The sequence below is a fragment of the Macaca nemestrina genome, chromosome 5 (assembly GCF_043159975.1).
Source record: "Macaca nemestrina isolate mMacNem1 chromosome 5, mMacNem.hap1, whole genome shotgun sequence".
In the NCBI taxonomy this organism is placed as follows: Eukaryota; Metazoa; Chordata; class Mammalia; order Primates; family Cercopithecidae; genus Macaca; species Macaca nemestrina.
This window is the reverse complement of record NC_092129.1, coordinates 14848836-14870636: the sequence shown is the minus strand read 5'-3', so window position 1 is coordinate 14870636 and position 21801 is coordinate 14848836. Positions and strand designations below refer to the sequence as shown.

The following is a 21801-nucleotide window of genomic DNA, read 5'->3' as shown; positions in this document are numbered from 1 at the left end:
CACTTTGGGAGGCCGAGGTGTGCGGATCACAAGGTCAGGAGATCAAGACCATCCTGGCTAACACAATGAAACCCCGTCTCTACTAAAAATACAAAAAATGAGCTGAGTGTGGTGGCGGGCACCTGTAGTCCCAGCTACTCGGGAGGCTGAGGCAGGAGAATGGCGTGAATCTGGAAGGCAGAGCCTGCAGTGAGCCGAGATCACACTGGTGCACTCCAGCCTGTGCGACAGAGCGAGACTCCATCTCAAAAAAAAAAAAAAAAAAAAAGGGCCTTTCTCCTTCATCAATGGTTGTGGGGCCTCCCTAGCCATGTGGGACTTAAGTTCATTAAGCCTTTCTTTTATAAATTGCCCAGTCTCACGTATGTCTTTATCAGTAGTGTGAAAACAGACTAATACATGGGGCATCTTTCAGTACTGAATAATCATAAAAAGTGGACATTTAAAAAAATTAAGATATACGCCACTACTTTCTTTGGGTGGTTCTAGGGCCACGATCTCATGCTCAATCCCCCTCCTCCTTGCCAGTTATTTTACAGAGATGAATAAAGAACCTAATAAAGAATGTAAGACAGCAAAATACAAATCCAGCATCACTATAAGAAAAACAACTCAAGATACACATCCTTTGAAAAGACTATCCAAAGATTATAAATGGTAGCATGTTTAGATTTTAATCTCCACATTGTCAGTATTTACATAGTTAAAAGTTTGATTGGCAAGCCAGGATCACAGTTGCAAAAAATATTCAATGGTTCCATATTATCAGGCTTCATCTTTGTCGATATAATTTTTAACTGCTTGCTTTATATAAATCACATTTTGTACTGATGGAAACTCACCATTCCCAAACTCTAAGGCTTTTATCATCAGATGTGCTCACAAATCTCCTATTCTCATCCACAAAAACGATGGTGTTGACAGCTCCCAAATGCCGATCATATTCCTGCACAATTTCTCCACTTCGAATGTCCCACTGTATATCAAGCAAGAAAAAAGGTAAAGACAGAAGTAGAGTGGATTTATGAAAGACCATAATTCTGGAAAGTGGAGAAGGAGAAGATCTTCAACATGATGTTTTTATAAATGTAAATTTTTCTAAGAATGGTGCATCAGCCGTCCCTAAAAGTAGCAAACATTAAATGAGTAACATTAGCTTATTAACTTATTCCATCCCCTTATACAACATAAAGCTTAGGAGTCTTAACAAAATACTGTGAAAAACTTACTTGCACAATCTTCTTATCAGACATCCCAGCCACAAAGAGATTTTGCTTATCTTCATCAGGATTGAATTTGACACAATAAGGTACTTTTCGGTTTGTAAATCTTGATATACACTGTCCTAAAACCAAAGACTCAAATTAAATAGGTAAAATAAATTTGACCACTTAAAGATGACTGTGAGATTAAGATCTAGAGGTCACCAGCTTAATAAATTTTGAAGAAGGGCTGCCTGCTTGCTCTTTACTGTAAACTACATTTGTTCTTTTTCACAGATTTTTAATGATTAAAAATAATTTTTTCAAAAGTAAATCTGCACTACCAATTGTAGAATAAATAAATTATAACTTCATTCATATAATGGAATAGTGCAAGCAATAAAAAAGATCAAACTATTGGTATAAGCCATGAGGGACTCTCAGACATTATGCTGGAGCTAGAAACAAAAGAGAAAAAATGGTATGATTTCATATATAAGAAGTTTAAGAAGAGGAAAAATGAATCTGTGATGACAGAAGTGGTTACCATGGTTACTGGGAGTGGGCACAGACTGGAAAAGGCATAAGAAACCTTTACTGAGTGCTGGAAATATTCTATATCTTGATCTTGGTGGTAGACAACTGCATAGGTATGTTTACAAAAAAAAAAAAAAATCACTGAATATTTAGGCACTTCATACATTTTACTGTATGTATATTTTATCTTGATTTTTAAAAGAACCTGCAAAATGGTAGTCTCTCAGCCTTGGCTACACGGTACAATCATCTAGTCTATACACTGTACCAATTACGTAAATACCTCTGAAGGTGGGACTCAGGTATCAGTAACATTAAAGCTCTTCAGATGATTATAATGTGTGGCCAGAACTGAGAACCACTGCTAAAGTGCTGAAGAACATGGGCTTTGGCATCAGAGAGAGCTTCGTTTGAAACCAAGTCTGCCACTTACTAGCTGTGTGACCCTGAAAAAGTTAGCTCTTTAAGCCTCAGTTTCCGTATCTATAATCTAATAATAGTACTTACCTCACAGGGATAAATTAAGATCGAAGGAGATACTGAATATCAATGCTTAGCAATTATGCCTATTAGATGACGTTTAATAAATATTAACTATTATCATTTACCCTTCAAATACAGTAAGGGTAATGATAATAAGACAATAAGATAATAAGATGATTTTTCTAATTACATAAAATTATACTAGCCACAACATATTAATGTGAATCAATTAATAAGCAGCAATTAGTATGGCTGTGAATATATAAAACCAACTGGCCTGTGAAAGTTTAGACCTACATTTTAATCAATTTGTGCAAACACATTTAATTTTGTTCATTAGACATTTATTGCACTTCTGTTATGTGCAGTGCACAGTGTGAGATGATGTAGGGGAACAGAAAGATCAATTAGATGGCCTATACAAGATTTTGACTTTGCTTATCTGTCAATATGTTTGCTTTATAAACTCTATCTGGTGGAAACAAGTTTCACAGTAAAAGAGCTACTTATGCTCAGTTTCAACTCTACAAATGTATTCTGTGATATTTGCTGACAGTGAATGGTAAGAGAATCAGCAGTTAGAGAAGGTGCCATTTGGCCACAGAAGACTACTCACACCATTTCATACATAAACGATAACTTGTAAGATGGATATGTATTAGCATAAGTGAACTCTTACCTGTCTCAGTGTCCCAGAGCTTAAGATACCTGTCATAGGCTGCGCTGAGGAACTGTGTTCCTGCAGTATTGAAGCAAATGTCCCTAACAGCCTTACTGTGACCTAAAGGTGGAGTCAACAGAAACAGCAATGAGGTGAAGCATCATATCTTCTCTTAAAACATAAACACCATAAAGAGACACAGCACTAAGCAGTGGTTCTCGGCTGTGAGTCAAGATCACTGGAATGCCACTGCCTGATTTACTGACTTAGAATATGTTATGTGTGGGCTTCAGAATGTGGGCGTTTTTTTCCCCTTGAAGAAGCTCCTCAGGTGATTCTGATGCATAACATCTTGGTTAAGAACCAAGAGAAAAGGTTTAACTTTTCTTTTAAGTCTGTCATAGCAATTTCTTAATATGCAGTACATACAAGTGACGACTAGCTAGCCAAGAATTTATGAATTTAAAAGACCAATTATTGCCAGTGAAAGAAATGGCTGCTGGAATTTTGGAGGTTCACTCTCAGACTGTTCACCAGGCTGCAAGTGAAAACAAAGTGACCTAAACCTAAAGCTCAGGAAACTGTAGCCCTTGTTCAATAATTGCATATTTCTGTGATCATATTACCAAATTTCATAGAAATTGATTCAGAATGTAGGAGACTTTCCAAAAACTACTATTAGCTTGCATTGGTTTTTTATTTTTGAGACAGGGTCTCACTCTGTTGCCCCGCCTGGAGTGCAGTGGCTGGATCTCAGCTAACTGTAAACTCAACCTCTCTGGCTCAAGCGATCCACCCACCTCAACTTCTCGAGTAGCTGGAATTACAGGTGCACATCACCACGCCTGGCTAATTTCTGTATTTCCTGCAGAGACAGGGTTTTGCCATGTTGCCCAGGCTAGCTTCTATTGTTTTAAGATGATGTTTTGACAATACACTAATTTTAAGGTGCTGATTACACTTTACTTAAAAATGAATATTGCCAGACCACTCAACTCTTAAAAGTTACAGGGAAAAATAAAATGTGGCTAAACAAAAGCAAAAATGTTCCACCCCACCATGACAAAGACACATACAATTGTGCAAAATGAGCACGGCACAAATTGTTAACCACATGCAGCAGCTCTAAACCATCACCTCCAGTGAACTCTCATCAGGAGGTATGTGTCATGGCAATTAGCCATCCTTTTCTACAGCCGGAGTCCCAGTCAGAGCTGCTATCATCTCCCTCAGGAGGAAAATTTCAGTTTTCCACAGAAAAATGGTCTGTCAGTACAGGGGAGACAGATGCAGACCAAATCCACTCTATCTGACGGAGACATTTTGTTCCCCTGTACACAGCTAAGAGCCCTCCACAAGTCTTCCTTTAGGCTGCGGTGTCATCTTAGGCAGAATTAATTTGTACAGGGAGGCCCTAAAATCATAAAGCACTGCCGAACAGACTCCCACTTTAATCTAAAAACAGAGCCACTAAGAGTCACACCATTTCAATGTGGTACAGTTAAATCTGGAAAGAGTAACTAGCCTTCACATGAAATTTGACAAAGACAATAAACCTTTCTCTACCAAAAAGGCTAGCTTGTCACAAAGCTGTCCTCCCTTTGGCCTTCTTTCTTTCTTCAAGGAGTTCTCTCAATCTCATCCTTTTTTTATGCTTTAGCTGCCAATTCTCAGTCTCTCTTCAAAGCTCAACATTTGGCTATTTAATTGCTTACTGGACATTTTCACCTCAATATCCCAAAGGCAGCTCAAATTTGGTATATCTAAAACCTCACCATCATCTTATGTTCCTTCTTGGTGAATGGCACATCATTCATCCAGTCTCATGGGAGTCACCCTAGATTCCTGTCTCACTGTGATCATTCACATGCCATTACTAAATCTCACTGACTTTAACTCTAATATGTCTTCTCTCTCTGCTGCTTTGGTTCAGACTCTCATCATCTCTAAACCAGACCTATGAAATAACTGTGTAATTCATTTCCCTTCCTCCAGGCTTGCCCTACCAAATCATCCTGCGTATTGCCATTTGATCTTCGTAAACTTCAAATCATGTTGCTTTCCGGAAAGAGCTCTTTAATGGTTCCCCAATGCCCTCACAACAGAGGCTAAACTCTTTATTAATGGCACAGGAGGTCTTCCACGCTCTGGTCCCTCTCTTGCTACTTTTCTCTGCTTTTGTTTCTCACCATCCCCCATACTCTGACAATCCTGAAATGTATGTGGATCCCCTCAGCAGCACGCTGCCTCACGCTACTTTTGTTTTGCATCTGCTGCTCTTGCTTCCTAGTTCTCTTTCTTTGTCTAACTGGGGACACTGACTCCTCCTTCCAGATTCAGCTCAAGTCTATGAAGACTTTACTTCCTATCAGTGTAGTAAAATTACTGTCGATTCTTCCCAGATTTATGTTGGAGAGAAAAGAAGCATTACCAATAAATGTTCTCAGACAGCGCCGGTCTCCATAAACCTCCCATAGCTGGGGTAGAAAAAAAACAACACATAGAAATATTACATTTAGTAAAGGTCTTTCAATCAATAACACCAGCCCTTTGCTGGTTACGTGTGTGCATATCTGTGTGTGTAAACACACAGCTTCAATCATTAAATATTAAACACTGAATATCATTAAATATTGCTTGGTGCTGCCAGTTTGTGTTATATTATTTGGAAGACACACACACACACACACACACACACAGTCACATACACTCAAAACTAAAGAGTTTTAAAGATGTTTACATCAAAATATCAAGAAACTTAACTATAGATGGAGTTAATTCAAGTGAGTTTTCATTTTCATATTGCTCTTTTCTGTTTCATACATTTTCTAGGACGAAAAGTTTCTATTTTTGTAGCACTACAAACGACTTTTAAAGGAATTAAATATTATTAAAACCGCCATGTATACCAACTTTTAAAGGAATTGTGTTATTAAAACCGCCACTTATATATTTGATACTGAAAGGCTTTTTTGTTTAGTTTTCTGAGGTAACAAGTATTACAGAAGCTATAAGAAAATGATGATCTAGACTAAAATAAAAGGTTCATAATTCTCAGCACATCTAAGGTAGATTAATACAATAGCTTCAAGGCTAGCTTTATTCTTGACTGCCTTGAATCCAATCCTCAACAATGTTACTAGTACTCTAAAATAGAAAGCATTTCCTTGCCACCAGTGCCAATATGACACAGTCTCAGTTACTGTAGCATACTAGGAAAGGACCTCTGAGACCTGGTTTCTTGCCCAAGACTGCAATCATTCCTTGTCTCTTAGATGTTACGCTCCAGCAAGCACAAAACTGTTATTTTCAGCACACACTATGCTGATTCATTCTCTTCACTCTTTTCAGGCAAACTCTACTCCTGTTTCCTTATTCTTTACTTATTTAACCTTCTTACTAAGGTATGCTTCCTCTTTGAAACCAGCATATCTTGTGCTTACCTCTATAATGATCATTTATATCGTAATAAAATGATCATCCTAAGGGGGAGGGACAGTGCCTTCATAAGCTTTTACTTTCAGTCCCTTCCACATAATAGAATGTTTATAGAAGTCAACTAAATTGAATTCTATGCTTTTTTGGTTGGTCAAAGAAAAGACCAACATCTCAATTAACATGGCTTGTACCAAGTAAAAGTAAAATGGGGGTTTTTACTCCAAAATGTTGGCCTGTCATTTTAAGCTATTAGAGACAAATGCCTAAATGGTTGCTCTTATCAAAAGAAGTGGCCTTTTTCATTGTTAATATCCATGAATTATTTACAAATGATAAAATTTTAATGACTCAACTTTTGAAGCCCCAAGAGTACTATAGCGTTGGTATTTATTGAACCATCATAATGGTCCAGACAAAGAGAAGACACAAAACCGGTAAGAACTATCCTTTCAGATTTAAAAATTTTTTCAAGACATTCTGCATATTCAGGTTGAGATGCATTGGCAACCGAGTTTTTTCTACCACACATTCTACAACTGAACAGAAGCTAAAGATGGAGCTTCCCAAGACTAGAAAAGGTGAAAGAAGGGGCTGGGAGCAGTCCTGTTACTTGGTTTCTACTAGTATTTAGAAGAAAATGGATGAATTACATTTTCTACTTTCTAAAAATAGGATTTCTATCATATGTCCTCTCTATTTCATAAGGTTTGGAGAAACAAATAAACTACTACATATATAAAATCTCTACAATGATTAGTGATTAAATATTTGTATGTCCAAAGCCAACATGATTGGATTACATTCTCATCAGTTTTCTAGGCTTAAAAAGCGGCCTAGCCACTACAGGCGCCTGTAGTTCCAGCTATTTGGGAGGCTGAGGCAGGAGAATGGCGTGAACCCAGTAAGTAGGTGGAGCTTGCAGTGAATTAAGATCATGCCACTGCACTCCAGCCTGGGCGACACAGCAAGACTCCATCTTAAAAAAAAAAAAAAGGGGGGGGGGGCTAGCTAATTGGACCACAGAGCCATATGGAATTTATGTTTGGAAGTAGTTCATAAATTGTTGCATTTACAGGATCTAAGAGAAAATAATTAGCTTCTAATTGCCTAACAAACCCAAATTTTTTTATAATTAACCAAACAGATTTAAACAAAGAACTAGCTTTGCAGCACTCCTACTCTGCTACTGAAAACTCACCTTAATTTTACAGTCCATGGAACAAGACAGCAATAAATGGCCAGAGAGAGGAAACAATCTGACTGCACTGACGCCCTATAAAAAGGTATTACAGTTATCAACCAGAAGCATTCAAAAGATCAGCTCAAATGAAGCATCAAGAAAAGACAGTATATATTAAGTACCCTAATTTGCTATTTTTCATTCCAAAAATCACACCCCAGAATAACTTTCATTAGCATTCCAAGAGCAGACCTTATTGACACCAAGCTTTTGAAGATTTTTTTTTCTAACCTTTAATATTGAGTTCCTCACCCAATGGAATCCTGAGTCAATCAAATTGCTACTGCCCCCACTTCTCTTCCTTTTTTTACTTAGTCCCTTTGCTCTTTGCAAAGAGTTGGAAATTACAAGTTGGAATGGTGCATATGACAAAGAATATCAACATCAAAAATTTTCGTGTACCTTATCTCTGCATTAGTTTAAAAATTACCATAGTTTATAAACCAGGGCGCATCTAATCTCTGAAGTGTGATAACCACAGAGCTAAAGCAAAATTACTGAAACTAAGCAGGAGACTTGGTGCTAGTACCAGCCCATTACTCACTGATTTGGTGCCCAAAAGGAAGAAGATTGTAGCAGGAGCTTATGGGGAAAGGCCTGGCTACAAGGATGCAGAACACTAAATCATGAACGCTATATCATGGCCAATTCAGATGGCTTGAAGACTGATTAGTCACCTGTGATGGATGTGCGGGCACCTCCAAAGCCTAACCCAGAATTATATTCAATTTGACTTCCCTGCACCTTTACCAGAAACACTAAATGTTCCACATCAACAGCTAAAACTGTATGTTGGCTTCATTATAATAGCATTACAGCAAACAGAAACAACCAACTTGCTTACCTTCGTGTGTCCAGACCACACATGAATTTGTTTTTTGGGAAGATAACACTTCTCAGGTGGCATAGTTGACCGTAGATTAACACCAACATCCTGAGGTATGTGAAGATAGGACCTGCCTTGATAGTCATACATTTCTTTAACTGAAACAAAAAGGCAAAGAAAATCAATAAACAAATACAACTCATAGTCATGAAACCTATATTTTTAAAATCACATTTTTTTCACAGGGATATCTTCCATATTAAGGTTCAGGTAGTAACGCTCCAATGATGTAAAGATCAAGAGTCAGCTAAGATATAAGTGCTTAAAATAACTGCTATCATTTACAACTAGAGGTAGTATTTCGAAATTCCTAAATACCCAGAGATTACAGACCTTTAGATAAGATCTATACTTCTTTTCATCACTTACACATCTTAGTAATCTATAAAGACTTCACTGTGGCATAATTATAGCAAGGGAAGATAATACTTGGGCCTTGTGAGTCACTGGTAAAGAAGCAGAAGTAAAACAGGTTAAGAAGGAAGTTAAAACAAAACAAAATATATCAACTATCCTTTTCCCGTGCTTTCCTCTTTTATGCCCTTCCAGTTCCCTTTCATTTATCTTTTCCTGCTTTCATCACAAATTTTACAATAAGGTCACCTGTGAGATTTAAATGACATACTGTATATAAAGCAATTAGCAACATGCCTGGCACAGAGTAAGTATTCAATAAATGTTATTATATTATTGTTATTATAGTTTTGAGCATCATAGTACTGAATAGACTCCTTGGAGATAAAACTGAAGCTTGAAGAATGAAATATGGCTTCATCAAACCTAAATATCTGATGTAATATGACATTAGAATAAGCAACACGGTAAGCACTAAGTTATTCTTTACAGTTTTAGATAATCACTATGTAAGTTCCTAAAATATAACTAATTATTAACTAACAGGTACATTCTAGAATACTTATGATTTATTTTGGTGAATATGCATTTCCTTCTACAAGTCAAAATAAGTATGAGAGCCTTAATCTCCATCTTTTCACATGAAAATCCAAGTTTATTCTGAGTATAGCTGAATAACGGTTATGAACTGTGTGGATACCTGAGTATTTGGCTTCATTAAAAACAGTTAAAATGACTCGGGCACTATTAATACACCAAAAGAGTCAACTTTATCTTACGAAAGAATAGACTGTGGACTATTCAAGTTTCTTCTTTATCTACCATTTAATAAAATTCATTAACACTTGGAAAAAAATTATCTGTGGCTATGATTAATCATGCTATTTTTTCTCCTTTATCAGTGTACAGAAGTCTGCTGTAATTTCCTTGGGATACAAATTGTCTAACATAATTATACTCAACATAATGATTTTATGACAGCTGATAGTAAGGGTAATGATACTGTATGAACAGCTAACAGAGTAAATATAAAGGTTTTTCATAAAAATGAAGATGTATAAAAAATATGTTACCATGTAAGATTGTCTTCTCCTCCCCAGGTTTCTCTTCTTCCTGCTTTCCTTTTTTCTGCCTCTTTGCTGTGATTTCATCCAATTCTTTTTGTTCTTCCTAAGAAAATTAAGAAGTGAAATTTAAAGTGAATGTTCTAGAACCTCATTATACCTAAAGTTGGTGCTATAAATTATTTATAATGAGGTCTACATATCTGGTCCAAGTATGTTCCCAGGATAACAAGCTCAACACTTTTTTTTTTTTTTTTCTGAGACTGGCTCATGAAGACCGTGAGATTAGGAGGTGAGGAAGGGAATGGCAGAGCATTTACTTTACAAACTTTATAGTAGTTTTAAAAATACACATAGAGATAAAATTTGTTTAAAATTTTAAATAAATTCATAAATCAATAAAACTTCTAATCAATTCTAGTGTCATAGAAGGCTGATTTTGTAGTTACTATCTGAATGTCTAGTATCAGAAGAACAGCTACCATGGCAGCCTAATAGCAATATCAAGGAAATCTTTATGAAAATTGTTCAATATTGTAATTCAATAAAAAAGCATGAGAGAAAACAAATCAGCAAAAAAGGTAAATAAAAATATTTCAAAGAAAAATAAATTTTATTGTATATTTTCAATCAACTAAAGGCAGAAAAATTTTGATGAGTCATTTGGTTCTCTAAGGAAATCTCAAGTTTATCAATGTAGATATCCTTCATAGAGATACAGCATATACCTGAACTGACAATTAAAAACATCAAAGCTTACTTCTGAAGGTTTGGCTACATCTTTTTCATCCACATATTTTGCCCATGGTCCCAAGAAACCATCAATATTGGATGCATCATTTTCTTTAAACTTTTTCCTCTTTTCTGTTTTCTTCTGACCAGTTTCAAATACAGTTAAACCTATGGTAACCAAAAAAAAAAAAAAAAGAGAGAGAGAGATGTACATTTTCTAAAGAAATATGAACATATGTTTATTTTTGTTTTATATGGTTAAAGAAAGATGATTGTTCAAGTGACCATAGAGTCATTAAAAAACAAACAAGCTACACGAATCTACCACATACGCTGACTCATGCTACACAAAAAGGGATTCAACCTTCTGGGCAAAGATACTTAAAACTAATTCAATATTCTGCAAATTCTAATAGTGTATACTTGAAGAAGAGACCCAAATATGTGTTCCTACAATGGCACACAAGCCTTTTATTGAATCAAAAAGCCGTGTCAGTGGATTTGTATGACTTTCTGGAAAAAACTGAGGAACTCATTATGGCTAAATAATGATAAAGTGACCTTTGGAAGCAAGAATAAACTGTAATTTATCATTTTAAAACTAAAACTAAATTACAGTAAGTACTTAATAACTTATCTTCACTTCACTTGTAATGCAAAAATGTAAATCAAACAAGGTTTCACCAGAAGTGGTACTTCTTCCAAGTGACTTCAGTCTCAACTTCACCTCTAGTATCATTAACGTTAACAGTAAAAGAAAAGGAGAAGGAGGCTGTTTCTGGTTGAGATTTTGATTTGATTAATAGGAGGTGGCATACTGTGTATAGTCATTAACCTGGAAAAAGAAAGGTTTGTGGAATCATAGTCACAAGTTAACTAAGAATCTAGCTACCTTTAGGTGGGACTTACAGAGGTCTAGTTCAAAGAAGATATGTCTGCCTATAGTAATTCAGACTATGTTTTATAGCAAAAGCCTGTTAAAATTCTATTTTAACAATAATCTAGCTCATGTACAGAGAGCAGCCTGATCACATAGGGTCTATAGCTACTAAGCAGAAGTGTCCCATGCAACCAGCAAATTACTTTTTTAACTGCATTTTATGGATACTACTCTAATGGACTGATGAGCCTTGTGACAAGTTAGCGTTTAGCATACGATGTTTTGTCTTATTGTAAGTACAAAATGAATATGAATACAAACATACATTAAAACACATATTCAAATTCAGCCTTCAAAGCTACTCTTCAAAGACAATCTTCACAGACTTACCAAATAAAGTATTTCTACTCTGTTAAAATGAAGCTTGACATAAATGTTGAGAAGTCAATTGCCAAAATTATCTATACATTAGTTATAATTTATTGAGTGATTTCTACAGGGTTGGCATGGTGCCAAGTATTCAAAATAACTCAAAGATATATGTACCATTATTTTTTCTACAAGGTTACACAACTAGTAAGTGGCAAAAGCAAGCTCTAAACTGTAACATTTCTGAACTATATTGCTCTAAACTGTATTGCTCCATTGTTTCAACTTAAAAAAAACCAAAAAAAAACCAAGTGCTAAATACTATTTTTTACTGTCTAATTAAAGTCACTCTGCAAGACACTAATTATAGATGTGTACATATTTGATATTAAATGTTTCAAATAAATTACCTTGATTTTTTTCAGCTTCTTCTACAGAACCAATATATTTAGCAGACACTTGATGATTATCTAATGAAGGGTCTAATGCATAACCTGAAAGGAAAAAAGTGAAAATTATTAACTCCATTTTGCTGTTAAATTCATTTTATTATTATAATACAAATATACACATTTCACATTTTCTTTCCCAGATGTCAAAAATGATCTCTTTAACTCAGGACCAATCAGGACCAATCATTCTGCCCTGAGCTATATTGCTTCCTTTTTTTTTGAGACAGGGTCTCACCCTGTTGCCCAGGCTGGAGTGCAATAGAACAATCTTGGCTCACCACAATCTCTACCTTCCAGGCTCAAGCAATTCTCCTGCCTCAGCCTCCAGAGTAGCTGGGATTACAGGCATGCATCATTACCTCTAGCTAACTTTTTAATTTTTCTGGAGAGATGGGGTTTCACCATGTTGGCCAGGCTGGTCTTGAACTCCTGACCTCAAATGATCCACCGCCTTCGCCTGCCAAAGTCCTGGGATTACAGGCGTGAGCCACTGCTTTCGGCCCCTGAGCTATATTTCTATTTAGAACCCAAAGCTATATTTTTATATTTAGAACCATAATATGTTTCTTACAGGATGAATTTTGCACACTGACATTACATTACTAAGAGCCTCTCTGGCCAAGACATCAAACTTTAGTTTTAAATATTCTAAGAGCTTGAAAATACATGTACATGATGCATTTGGAAATCCAGAAACCATTTTCCTTTTCTTCTTGGTAATGGATATTGCAGGCAGGGCTAAGTTTATCAAATTATATAAATTATTAAATAATAAAAAAGGGTAAGAAGATTACATAAAATCTAGCTATTATTTTGAAAATACCATTCGCAGTAAGGACAGTCTTCCTTCCCAATCTTAATATATTTCTATTTCATCAATCATTCTTTATATTTCCTTAAGAGAAGGAAGGAAGGATATCTACCAACATATGAATGCACTTCTTAAATTAATTATAGAGTATGTAGCTACATACAAATGTGGTCCTCCGTGGTCTATGGCAATTCAAGGAAAGAAAGTCTACCTAAGTTAGCTCAACTCAGTTTTTTTCTCAAGTGGGTGTGCTAGCACAATAAATGTTTGGTAACATTAGTCTGGTATACTCACAAGAGTGCTAGATCACTGATCAGTTTATGGCCTACAACTCGTGTGTACAATAACAGAATACATAAAAAAGTACTAAGCCCATTTTTTTTAAAGGGTACATCCTAGTAGATAGACTTATTATTTTCATTTTTCATCCAAAGTAGTCCCAGCTACTTGGGAGGCTGAGGCAGGAGAATGGTGTGAACCCAGGAGGTGGAGCTTGCAGTGAGCTGAGATCGCGCCACTGCACTCCAGCCTGGGCGACAAAGTGAGGCTCCATCTCAAAAAAAAAAAAAAAAAAAAAGAATATAGGGAACTTCTTTTGGGGAACAAGATAAAGATTCATCATGAAACATGCTCTTTAAACAAGCTAAGGACATAAGTGCTCAGCTCACTCTCATGATATGCTAGAACAGAACCAACCACCTAGCGATTAGCTGATTTGCACATAGATTTTTTTTTTCAGCATTAAAATATGTTCTCAGCCAGAGGAGAGAGCTTGGTGGCAGAAAATCAGCTTTGGAGTAGAATCTCTGAAATCACAGGTTCGAATCCCATGAGTTATTTTATCTTTAATCTCTTTGATGTACAGAATAGTGTTCTGTACATAACTATTTCCAAAAAATGAGACTTTTATAAGCTCATACCAAGTTAAAAGTTCCCATTTCAATAATAAAAAACATATCCGGCTAGAATGTAAATTTCTACTTTGAAAGGAGACTTAACATCTACATAAATGGCATTTCGAGATGTGTCCGGAGGGGTGAAGGAGTAGACAGAGAGGGAGGAGGTATCTCTGGTCCTTGTCTCTGTGTAAGTACCATTCCCCAACTCATCTGGCCATAGTCTTGTAACTCAGAAAAATAAGTTATGCTTTCCTCTTGCTCCGCATCCTCTGTGGTAAAAATCTTTACTGCCATACCACCAACCCCACTACTGCCTTCCACCCCCGGTGATTAAGAAACGATATTATTTTCCTTTCCTTTACAAATAAGAGTTAAATATTTGGCCTTACGTCTTACTACAAATCAGCCAGTGATAGAACAAGATCTAACTCTCACACTACTAAATTTCAGTCCAATTTGTTTTCTCACTATCTTGTGTCTCAAATAAGTGATTATTTCTGCATTTCTTAAATATTCTTATCTATCTTTCTGAAGCTTATTTTCCCTTTTATCTTTTTAATGGAGTTAACGTCTACTTCCTTCCCTTTGGTACTCTTATTTGAAATGGCTATCATATTGATTTTATTATTATACCCTTCAGATAATCAAACTAATAATAATTATTAAAACTAATTCCATTAGGTAAATGAAAGGGACTATAAACAATTTGCAAAACAATGGTCATAAATAAACGAAAAAACCTTCGACCTCACTGGTAGTCCGGAAAAATCAAGTTGCAGTAAAGAAATACAATATTTTAAGGATCTAGAACTACAAATACCATTTGACCCAGCCATCCCATTACTGGGGATATACCCAAAGGATTATAAGTCATGCTGCTATAAAGACACACGCACACACATGTTTATTGCGGCACTATTCACAATAGCAAAGACTTGGAATCAACGAAAATGTCCATCAGTGACAGACTGGATTAAGAAAATGTGGCACATATACACCATGGAATACTATGCAGCCATAAAAAAGGATGAGTTCGTGTCCTTTGTAGGGACATGGATGCAGCTGGAAATCATCATTCTCAGCAAATCGCAAGAACAGAAAACCAAATACCGCATGTTCTCACTCATAGGTGGGAATTGAACAATGAGATCACTTGGACACAGGAAGGGGATCATCCCATACCGGGTCCTATTGTGGGTAGGGGTGGGGGAGGGATAGCATTAGGAGATATACTTAATGTAAATGACGAGGTAAGGGGTGCAGCACACCAACATGGCACATGTATACATATGTAACAAACCTGCACGTTGTGCACATGTACCCTAGAACTTAAAGTATAATTAAAAAAAAAAAAAGAAAAGAAAAAAAAAAAAGAAGAGTAACAGCAACAACACACAGGAGTCATGCTTTCTCAATGAAAACCTCAAATATATAAACTGATGCCCTGTTGTTTTCTTTTTTTTTCCCTTTTCTAACAAAAAACTTAGTATACAGAAATAAAATCCTAAAAGTCTGAAAAAAAAAGAAATATAATATTTTGATTATCAAGTAAACAAAGGAAAAACAATCATACGGATCTTTGATGAAGAGAAATAGGGCTGGGCATGGTGGCTCAGGCCTGTAATCCCAGCACTATGGGAAGCCGAGGCAGGCAGATCACTTGAGGCCAGGAGTTTGAGACTGGTCTGGCCAATGGTAAAACCCCATCTCTATGGGGAAAAAAAAAAAAAAAAAAAAATTAGCTAGGCGTGGTCATTCACGCCTGTAATTCCAGCTACTCAGGAGGCTGAGGCACGAGACTTGCCTGAACCCCAGAAGCAGCGGTTGCAGTGAGCAGAGATCCCACCACTGCACAGCCTGGGTGACAGAGTGAGACTCTGTCTCAAAAAAAAAAGAGAAGTAGGACTTTTATACTCTGTGGCGGTAGAGTAGGTTTAGAGAATTCTTTTGGGAAGCAATTTGATAATATATAGCACAAGCTTTTAAAACACATATTATTTTACCTACTTTTGGGAACTCATTAAGAAAATAATATAAAACAATATAAAACCTTATGTACAAAAATATTCACTACCACATTTTAAAAAGCACTTTGTAGCATAACATATACATCACATTTTTAATAGTGAAAACTGGAACCAAACTGAAATCTAAGTGATACAAGTAATATATTTAAAAATTATATCTTTGTTCAGTAGACGATTTTTAAAAAATCATTTAAAAATGTTATTAAATGATTTCAAATATTGAAGTTAAAACTCATGTTAATAATGACTATTGTGAGACTAAAAGTATTTATTTAAAATTCTATTTTCCACTTCTATAGGTGGGTGTAGAGAAAATTCTAGATGAAAGTAGAACAAAAGGAAGAAACTTCACTGAGAAGCCCCAAGTAAGACTGGCAGGGGAGCAGACAGAAAACAAGATGAAATTCACGTAACCACTGAGGGACTGAGAAGTCAGGAGAAATACGATAAATGCAAGCTAAAAGCAAAACTGTAGAGTGAGTAACTCGGATGACACAGTAAATGAGACCATTTTCAGTGATAAGGACTCTACAGGTGGGCTCTATGAAAAACTAACTGTATTGTAGAATACAAATCTTCCAGAAATAATTCACTGGGATTCTAACAATCTTACAATATTGAAAAATGGGAAGAAAATTAAAATAAATGTTTGTACTATATTCCAGCAGTGATAGCCCAGGGTTATGAGATTGAGGTAAAACTGAATTCATGTGTCACCTCCCGTATATCTGTTAGATAACACTACTACGAGGGGTAAGAAAGGTTTGCTCCCTTGCACTTTGCAAATGAGGGAAGGTAACAGAAAGGTCTCACAGCCTTATATTTCAGGTGGAAGGGTTAAAAAACAAGAGCAACAGGAACAAAAGTTGATAGGAAACTGGTATAGGAATTACTATCAGAAGTCAGACAAGAACTTTCTATAAGAAAATTATAGGAGAAACTAATAGAAGTCATATACTTGTTCACTGCCTGGGAGCAAAGAAAAAAGAGACAGTGTTAAAACTGAGGTTTAAAGAGACAGTTGTTAAAGCTTAGATAAGGCTGATCTTATTTATTAAGTTTACTTATTAAGTTTACTTGAACTTAATAAACTGTCTCTTTAAACCTCGGTTTAAACCTCGATCTTACTAAGTTTACTTGAACTTAATAAATAAAATCGATCTTATCTAAGATCTATCATAAAGGAGACAAACCAAAATTTTCTGAGTTTTGTAACTGGCCATTCCTTTTATTTTAGGCTGCCTAATATACTATAGCCCCAAATTCATTTTTTGTCTTTAACTCAATAGTTCAACCTGTGTCCTAGCTCTCTACTTCCTAGTGGGAGAGGCAAAAATCTCCCACTTTATTTTATTTTAGGCTGCCTCATATACTATAGGCTGCCTAATATACTATAGGCTGCCTTTATTTTAGGCTGCCTAATATACTATAGCCCCAAATTCATTTTTTGTCTTTAACTCAATAGTTCAACCCATGTCCTAGTTCGCCACTTCCTAGTGGGAGAGGCAAAAATCACCAGATACTTCAAACAAACAAACAAACAAACAAAAAACACAACCCATTTCTGAAACCAGGTCTAAAGCCAGCTGAATAGTTTTAAATGCTTATTCTTGTTATAAGGTAATTTAAGAAGAAAAGTAGGTATCAGTATAAACTTACTTGGACTTTTTTTTGTTTTGTTTTAAAGGAGACAAGAGAACTAAATTATTGCTTAAGGTTCTTCTAAAGTTGAAGACAGTAAGTCGTTAAAAGTCTCTTATAGGTTAGAATATAACAAAACCATGATGTAACAGTTTATTTTTATGTGCTGCACATTACTTTAGATTTACATGGGACCCCTTACACAAGCAAGGGGTATAATGTATTATATGTAACCATTTTATTGGACTGGAAGTGTCATAGAACTGCTTTGGGTGATTTAAGTGGTATATAGTCTTGGCTGTGATTTTTGGTACATTCTAAGTCTATTACAATCTTACCATGGTGAAATATGATCTAACACATGATAATCCTTTATACAAGCAGTTTCCATGCACATTAAATTTTTAAAATCCCACCACTGACAGGATGTAATTATTTTACATAGTGAATTTGTGACTATTCTCTTTCCTGACACCCTTCAGTGATCAAGAGAAAGCATTTCCAAGATAAGATCTGAGAAACAGAGTAAAGTTAAATAGCCCATAATAAGATAAAAAAGTAATCTCTTAACACTATCTTTTCATTTGCCAACTTTAATAGCAATCTACATGTAATGGACATAAAATAACAAGTGTCCATTACCCAGAATGCAACAACAAAGAGCATTCTGGTTAAGATCACGAATATTTCCAGTACTCAGAAATCACAGTGGATTTACAATGACAGCTAAAAATATGAGTTCACCTTCCCATTTACATAAATATTTAAGGATATCTATAAGAAGGCATACTATCCTTTTTGAAGGAATCCAATGAATTTGAAAAGCCAGAAGACAAAACAGATTAACACACACAGATCACACTTCTAATAAAGCCAAAATTGAAACTGTTTTAAGTCTTATTGCCTTACCATATGTTGCAAAAGTTCTCCTTTGCTGCTCAAACATGAAATCATTGATATGAGCTGGTTCGGCATATCCAGAAAGCATATTTCTAGGTGCGGCCATTTGCTGTGTCCTAAAGGGATTTTCTGGTCCAAACTGCAATGTCACAAGAAAAAAATAAATAAATAAATAAGAAAGAGACAAAAGTTCTGAGTATATGGAAGTTAGAATTACTGGAATAACTGTACAATTTTTTTCAACTATAAATCACCAAGGGCCTATTAACCTATCTGGGAACACATTAGCCTGATACGGTGCAGTGCAGCTGGGCAATGGCTGAATAGCACCATTTGTCAGCCCCTGGGACAGAAGGAGAGGAACCCCTCTCACTCAAATCTATATGTAGCTATTTATTTCAAGAGCTCAGTAGCCACATGTGGTTGTCAGCTACTACATTCGCATTATTGCAGAAGTTCTACTTCACAGTGATGCTCTAGATAACTGAGAGTTACTATAGTTGGCCCAAACCATGATTGCGGGGATTTGGGGTGACTTTTATATCAACAGCGGCACTGTGATACAATTTTTTTAACAAATACATGTTTGTTTTCCACTAGTTCCTCAAAGCGGAAGACTCAGAATACTCAATATTTACCACAGTGCCTGGCATATAGAAAGTACTAAGAAGGAAAGATTAATCAGAATTCCATTGCGGGTGGAGGATAGAAAAACAGACAACAAAATAAAGTGCTTGAAAAAGTCCCTAGGAAAAGACATTGCAAATGTCAATAAAATATCTCCACTCTGAAAAGTCACACTTTGAAGAGTCACATTACTTGTCTTATACCAAATAGTGCCATTTTTATCTGTTTATAACACTTTTGCGTTTCCAGAATGCTTTTCCAAATGCTATTTAATTTGATCTGTACATAAATTCTGACAAGTTAGAGAAGTATTCTCCTTTTCGTGTTGCAAATGAAGAAAAAACCCCCAAAGGCAATGTATTTTACCTGCCCTAGGGTCAAGAGTTTTATTAATTGGCAGAAGCAGGGCTAGAACAAACCATAGTCAAGCATTCTATTACATCATAAAGTTCCTTAAATGCACAATCAGAGCCTCTAAGTTTTAAAAAACTGGGTAAAAAATTATCAGAATATGTCAAGTGCTATTAATTTAATGCTATTATAAAAGGTACTGGGAAAACCCAACTCTTTTTTTTGTTTGTTTGTTTTAAAATAAAGAATCAAATGAGCTTCCCACTTTGAAAAGGGCAAAAATAATAGGATATTTTTATTTGAACTCCGTAAGACCCACTGTCATGATGAATTATTTTGACATTAGAACACTGTAGGTCATTACCGTTAGAAACCATCCCTTCTATGATATATTTCCAGAGCCACAAATAAAAATTACTCATCTTCGCTTAACCAGTACACTGCATTCTCTAGATATCAACATTATACTATGTATGAAAATCTGAATTTAAATGTTAGCTGTGCCTTACTTTTTTTTGCTTTAGAAGAAAATAAATTGCTACAAGATTCCTATATATTGACAGCTTCCATTTATATGTTTAAAATGATTCAATTTTAAAATACCTGATTTATATACAAAGCTTTTATTAGTATATATTCTTAATTATAATGGATAGCGCAAGACTTTGCAGCCTATATTAGTCCTTCCTGTGCCTGCTGATGGGTGAAATATGTTGGGGAAAAAAATCTAGATTGCTGAATGCTGGAAGTAGCAGTCAACTTCATTCAGTCATGAAATTTATTACAAAAACAGGAGCAGCCATAAAATTACAGATAACAGAATGATTTAAAAGTTTCCTAGATGCTCTACCCGGTACAGTCAGCTATCATCCACAGAGCAGCATCTGCTATTTCTGGACAGAGGTGGCGTGGAGGGGGCATGGTGGGGAATCTAAAATGATAAAAATCCCCACTGTCCTTAATTGTTACTCCCATCACATATAACAGATGACCAATCATTGTGCTTTAAGTAACTTTCCATTTAAAAAAAGGAGACTACAATTTCCATATTCTTATTTAATTCAGATTTTACTAAAAAAGAAAGAATAATTCTTCTACAGGCCATACATACCAAATTAGCTCCACTTTTTAAAGAAAAAGTGTCAGTGTAAAAGAACTGTGATTTCTATACAAAGACAGATCCATATATTAAAGCTATGTATTATATAAGGTACTATACCTAAAGCAATCTAAAAATTTACATGTGCCTATGTCTCATACAGATTTAAGCTGAGGCAAAAAAAAAAAATCTTCTAGTGATACAGGGAATCAGTGGGAGGAAGATTCATCAACTGGTAGCTATTGGAGCTGACTTCAAAGACATTGAATGTTAACAGAGGAAGGCAGAGAACACTATTTAGCAGGACTCAGCTCTTCCCAGTTACTCAAGATACGTCTCTCAGATGTTCTTGGTCCCTGTGAATATGCAACTCTTTTAGTTCTGGAACAACCATTAAAAAAATACAACAGAGCATATAGAAAACACACAAATCTGATTTGCAAACACTTCCTTTCAAGTTTTGGTAGTTAACTAAGTTTAAGAGTAAATTTGGGTTCAAGTGATTTTATAACAATATGTAAGTAAATACATAACATAAACATGAATGTATAATATATTTAAGTTCATACGCATATTTAACAATTTTTAGCTAAAACAATAACGAAGAACAATATAGTAAATTACAATCTCCTTATATAAAACATACACATTTAAGCGAGAAAATGTTTGTAAACCATACATCTCATAAGGGGTTAATATCCAAAACACACAAGGAACTCAACTCAATAGCAAGAAAATAAATAACTTGATTAAAAATTGGCAAAGGACCCGAATTTCTCAGCATTTCTCAAAAGACATATAAATAGCCAACAGGGGCCAGGTGCAGTGGCTCACGCCTGTAATCCCAGCACTTTGGGAGGCCAAGGCAGGCGGATCACTTGAGGTCAGGAGTTCACGACCAGCCTAGCCAACATGGTGAAACCCTATCGCTACGAAAAACACAAAAAATTAAGCATGGTGGCGCATGCCTGGAGTCCCAGCTACTCAGGTGGCTGAGATGGGAGAATCACTTGAACCCAGGAGACAGAGGTTGCAGTGAGCTGAGATCACACCACAGTACTTCAGCCTGGGTGACTGAGCGAGACTCCGCTCAAAAAAAAAAAGCCAACAGGTATTTGAGAAAGTACTCAACATTACTAATCACCAGA

General features: G+C 35.7%; 1 protein-coding gene across 1 annotated transcript in view; it reads right to left on the bottom strand.

Annotated features, from left to right (window-relative positions):
* Positions 1-21801, bottom strand: part of LOC105492064 (cell division cycle 40) — a 50004-nt gene that overhangs the window by 11452 nt on the left and 16751 nt on the right. The window contains exons 3-12 of the mRNA XM_011758930.2: positions 18586-18715; positions 12257-12340; positions 10626-10765; positions 9875-9971; positions 8406-8545; positions 7520-7594; positions 5315-5360; positions 2902-3003; positions 1230-1345; positions 843-976 (exon numbers count right to left, since the gene is read on the bottom strand). Of these exons, the coding sequence (XP_011757232.1) occupies positions 843-976; positions 1230-1345; positions 2902-3003; positions 5315-5360; positions 7520-7594; positions 8406-8545; positions 9875-9971; positions 10626-10765; positions 12257-12340; positions 18586-18715 (1064 nt within the window). The remainder of the gene's footprint in view (positions 1-842; positions 977-1229; positions 1346-2901; positions 3004-5314; positions 5361-7519; positions 7595-8405; positions 8546-9874; positions 9972-10625; positions 10766-12256; positions 12341-18585; positions 18716-21801) is intronic.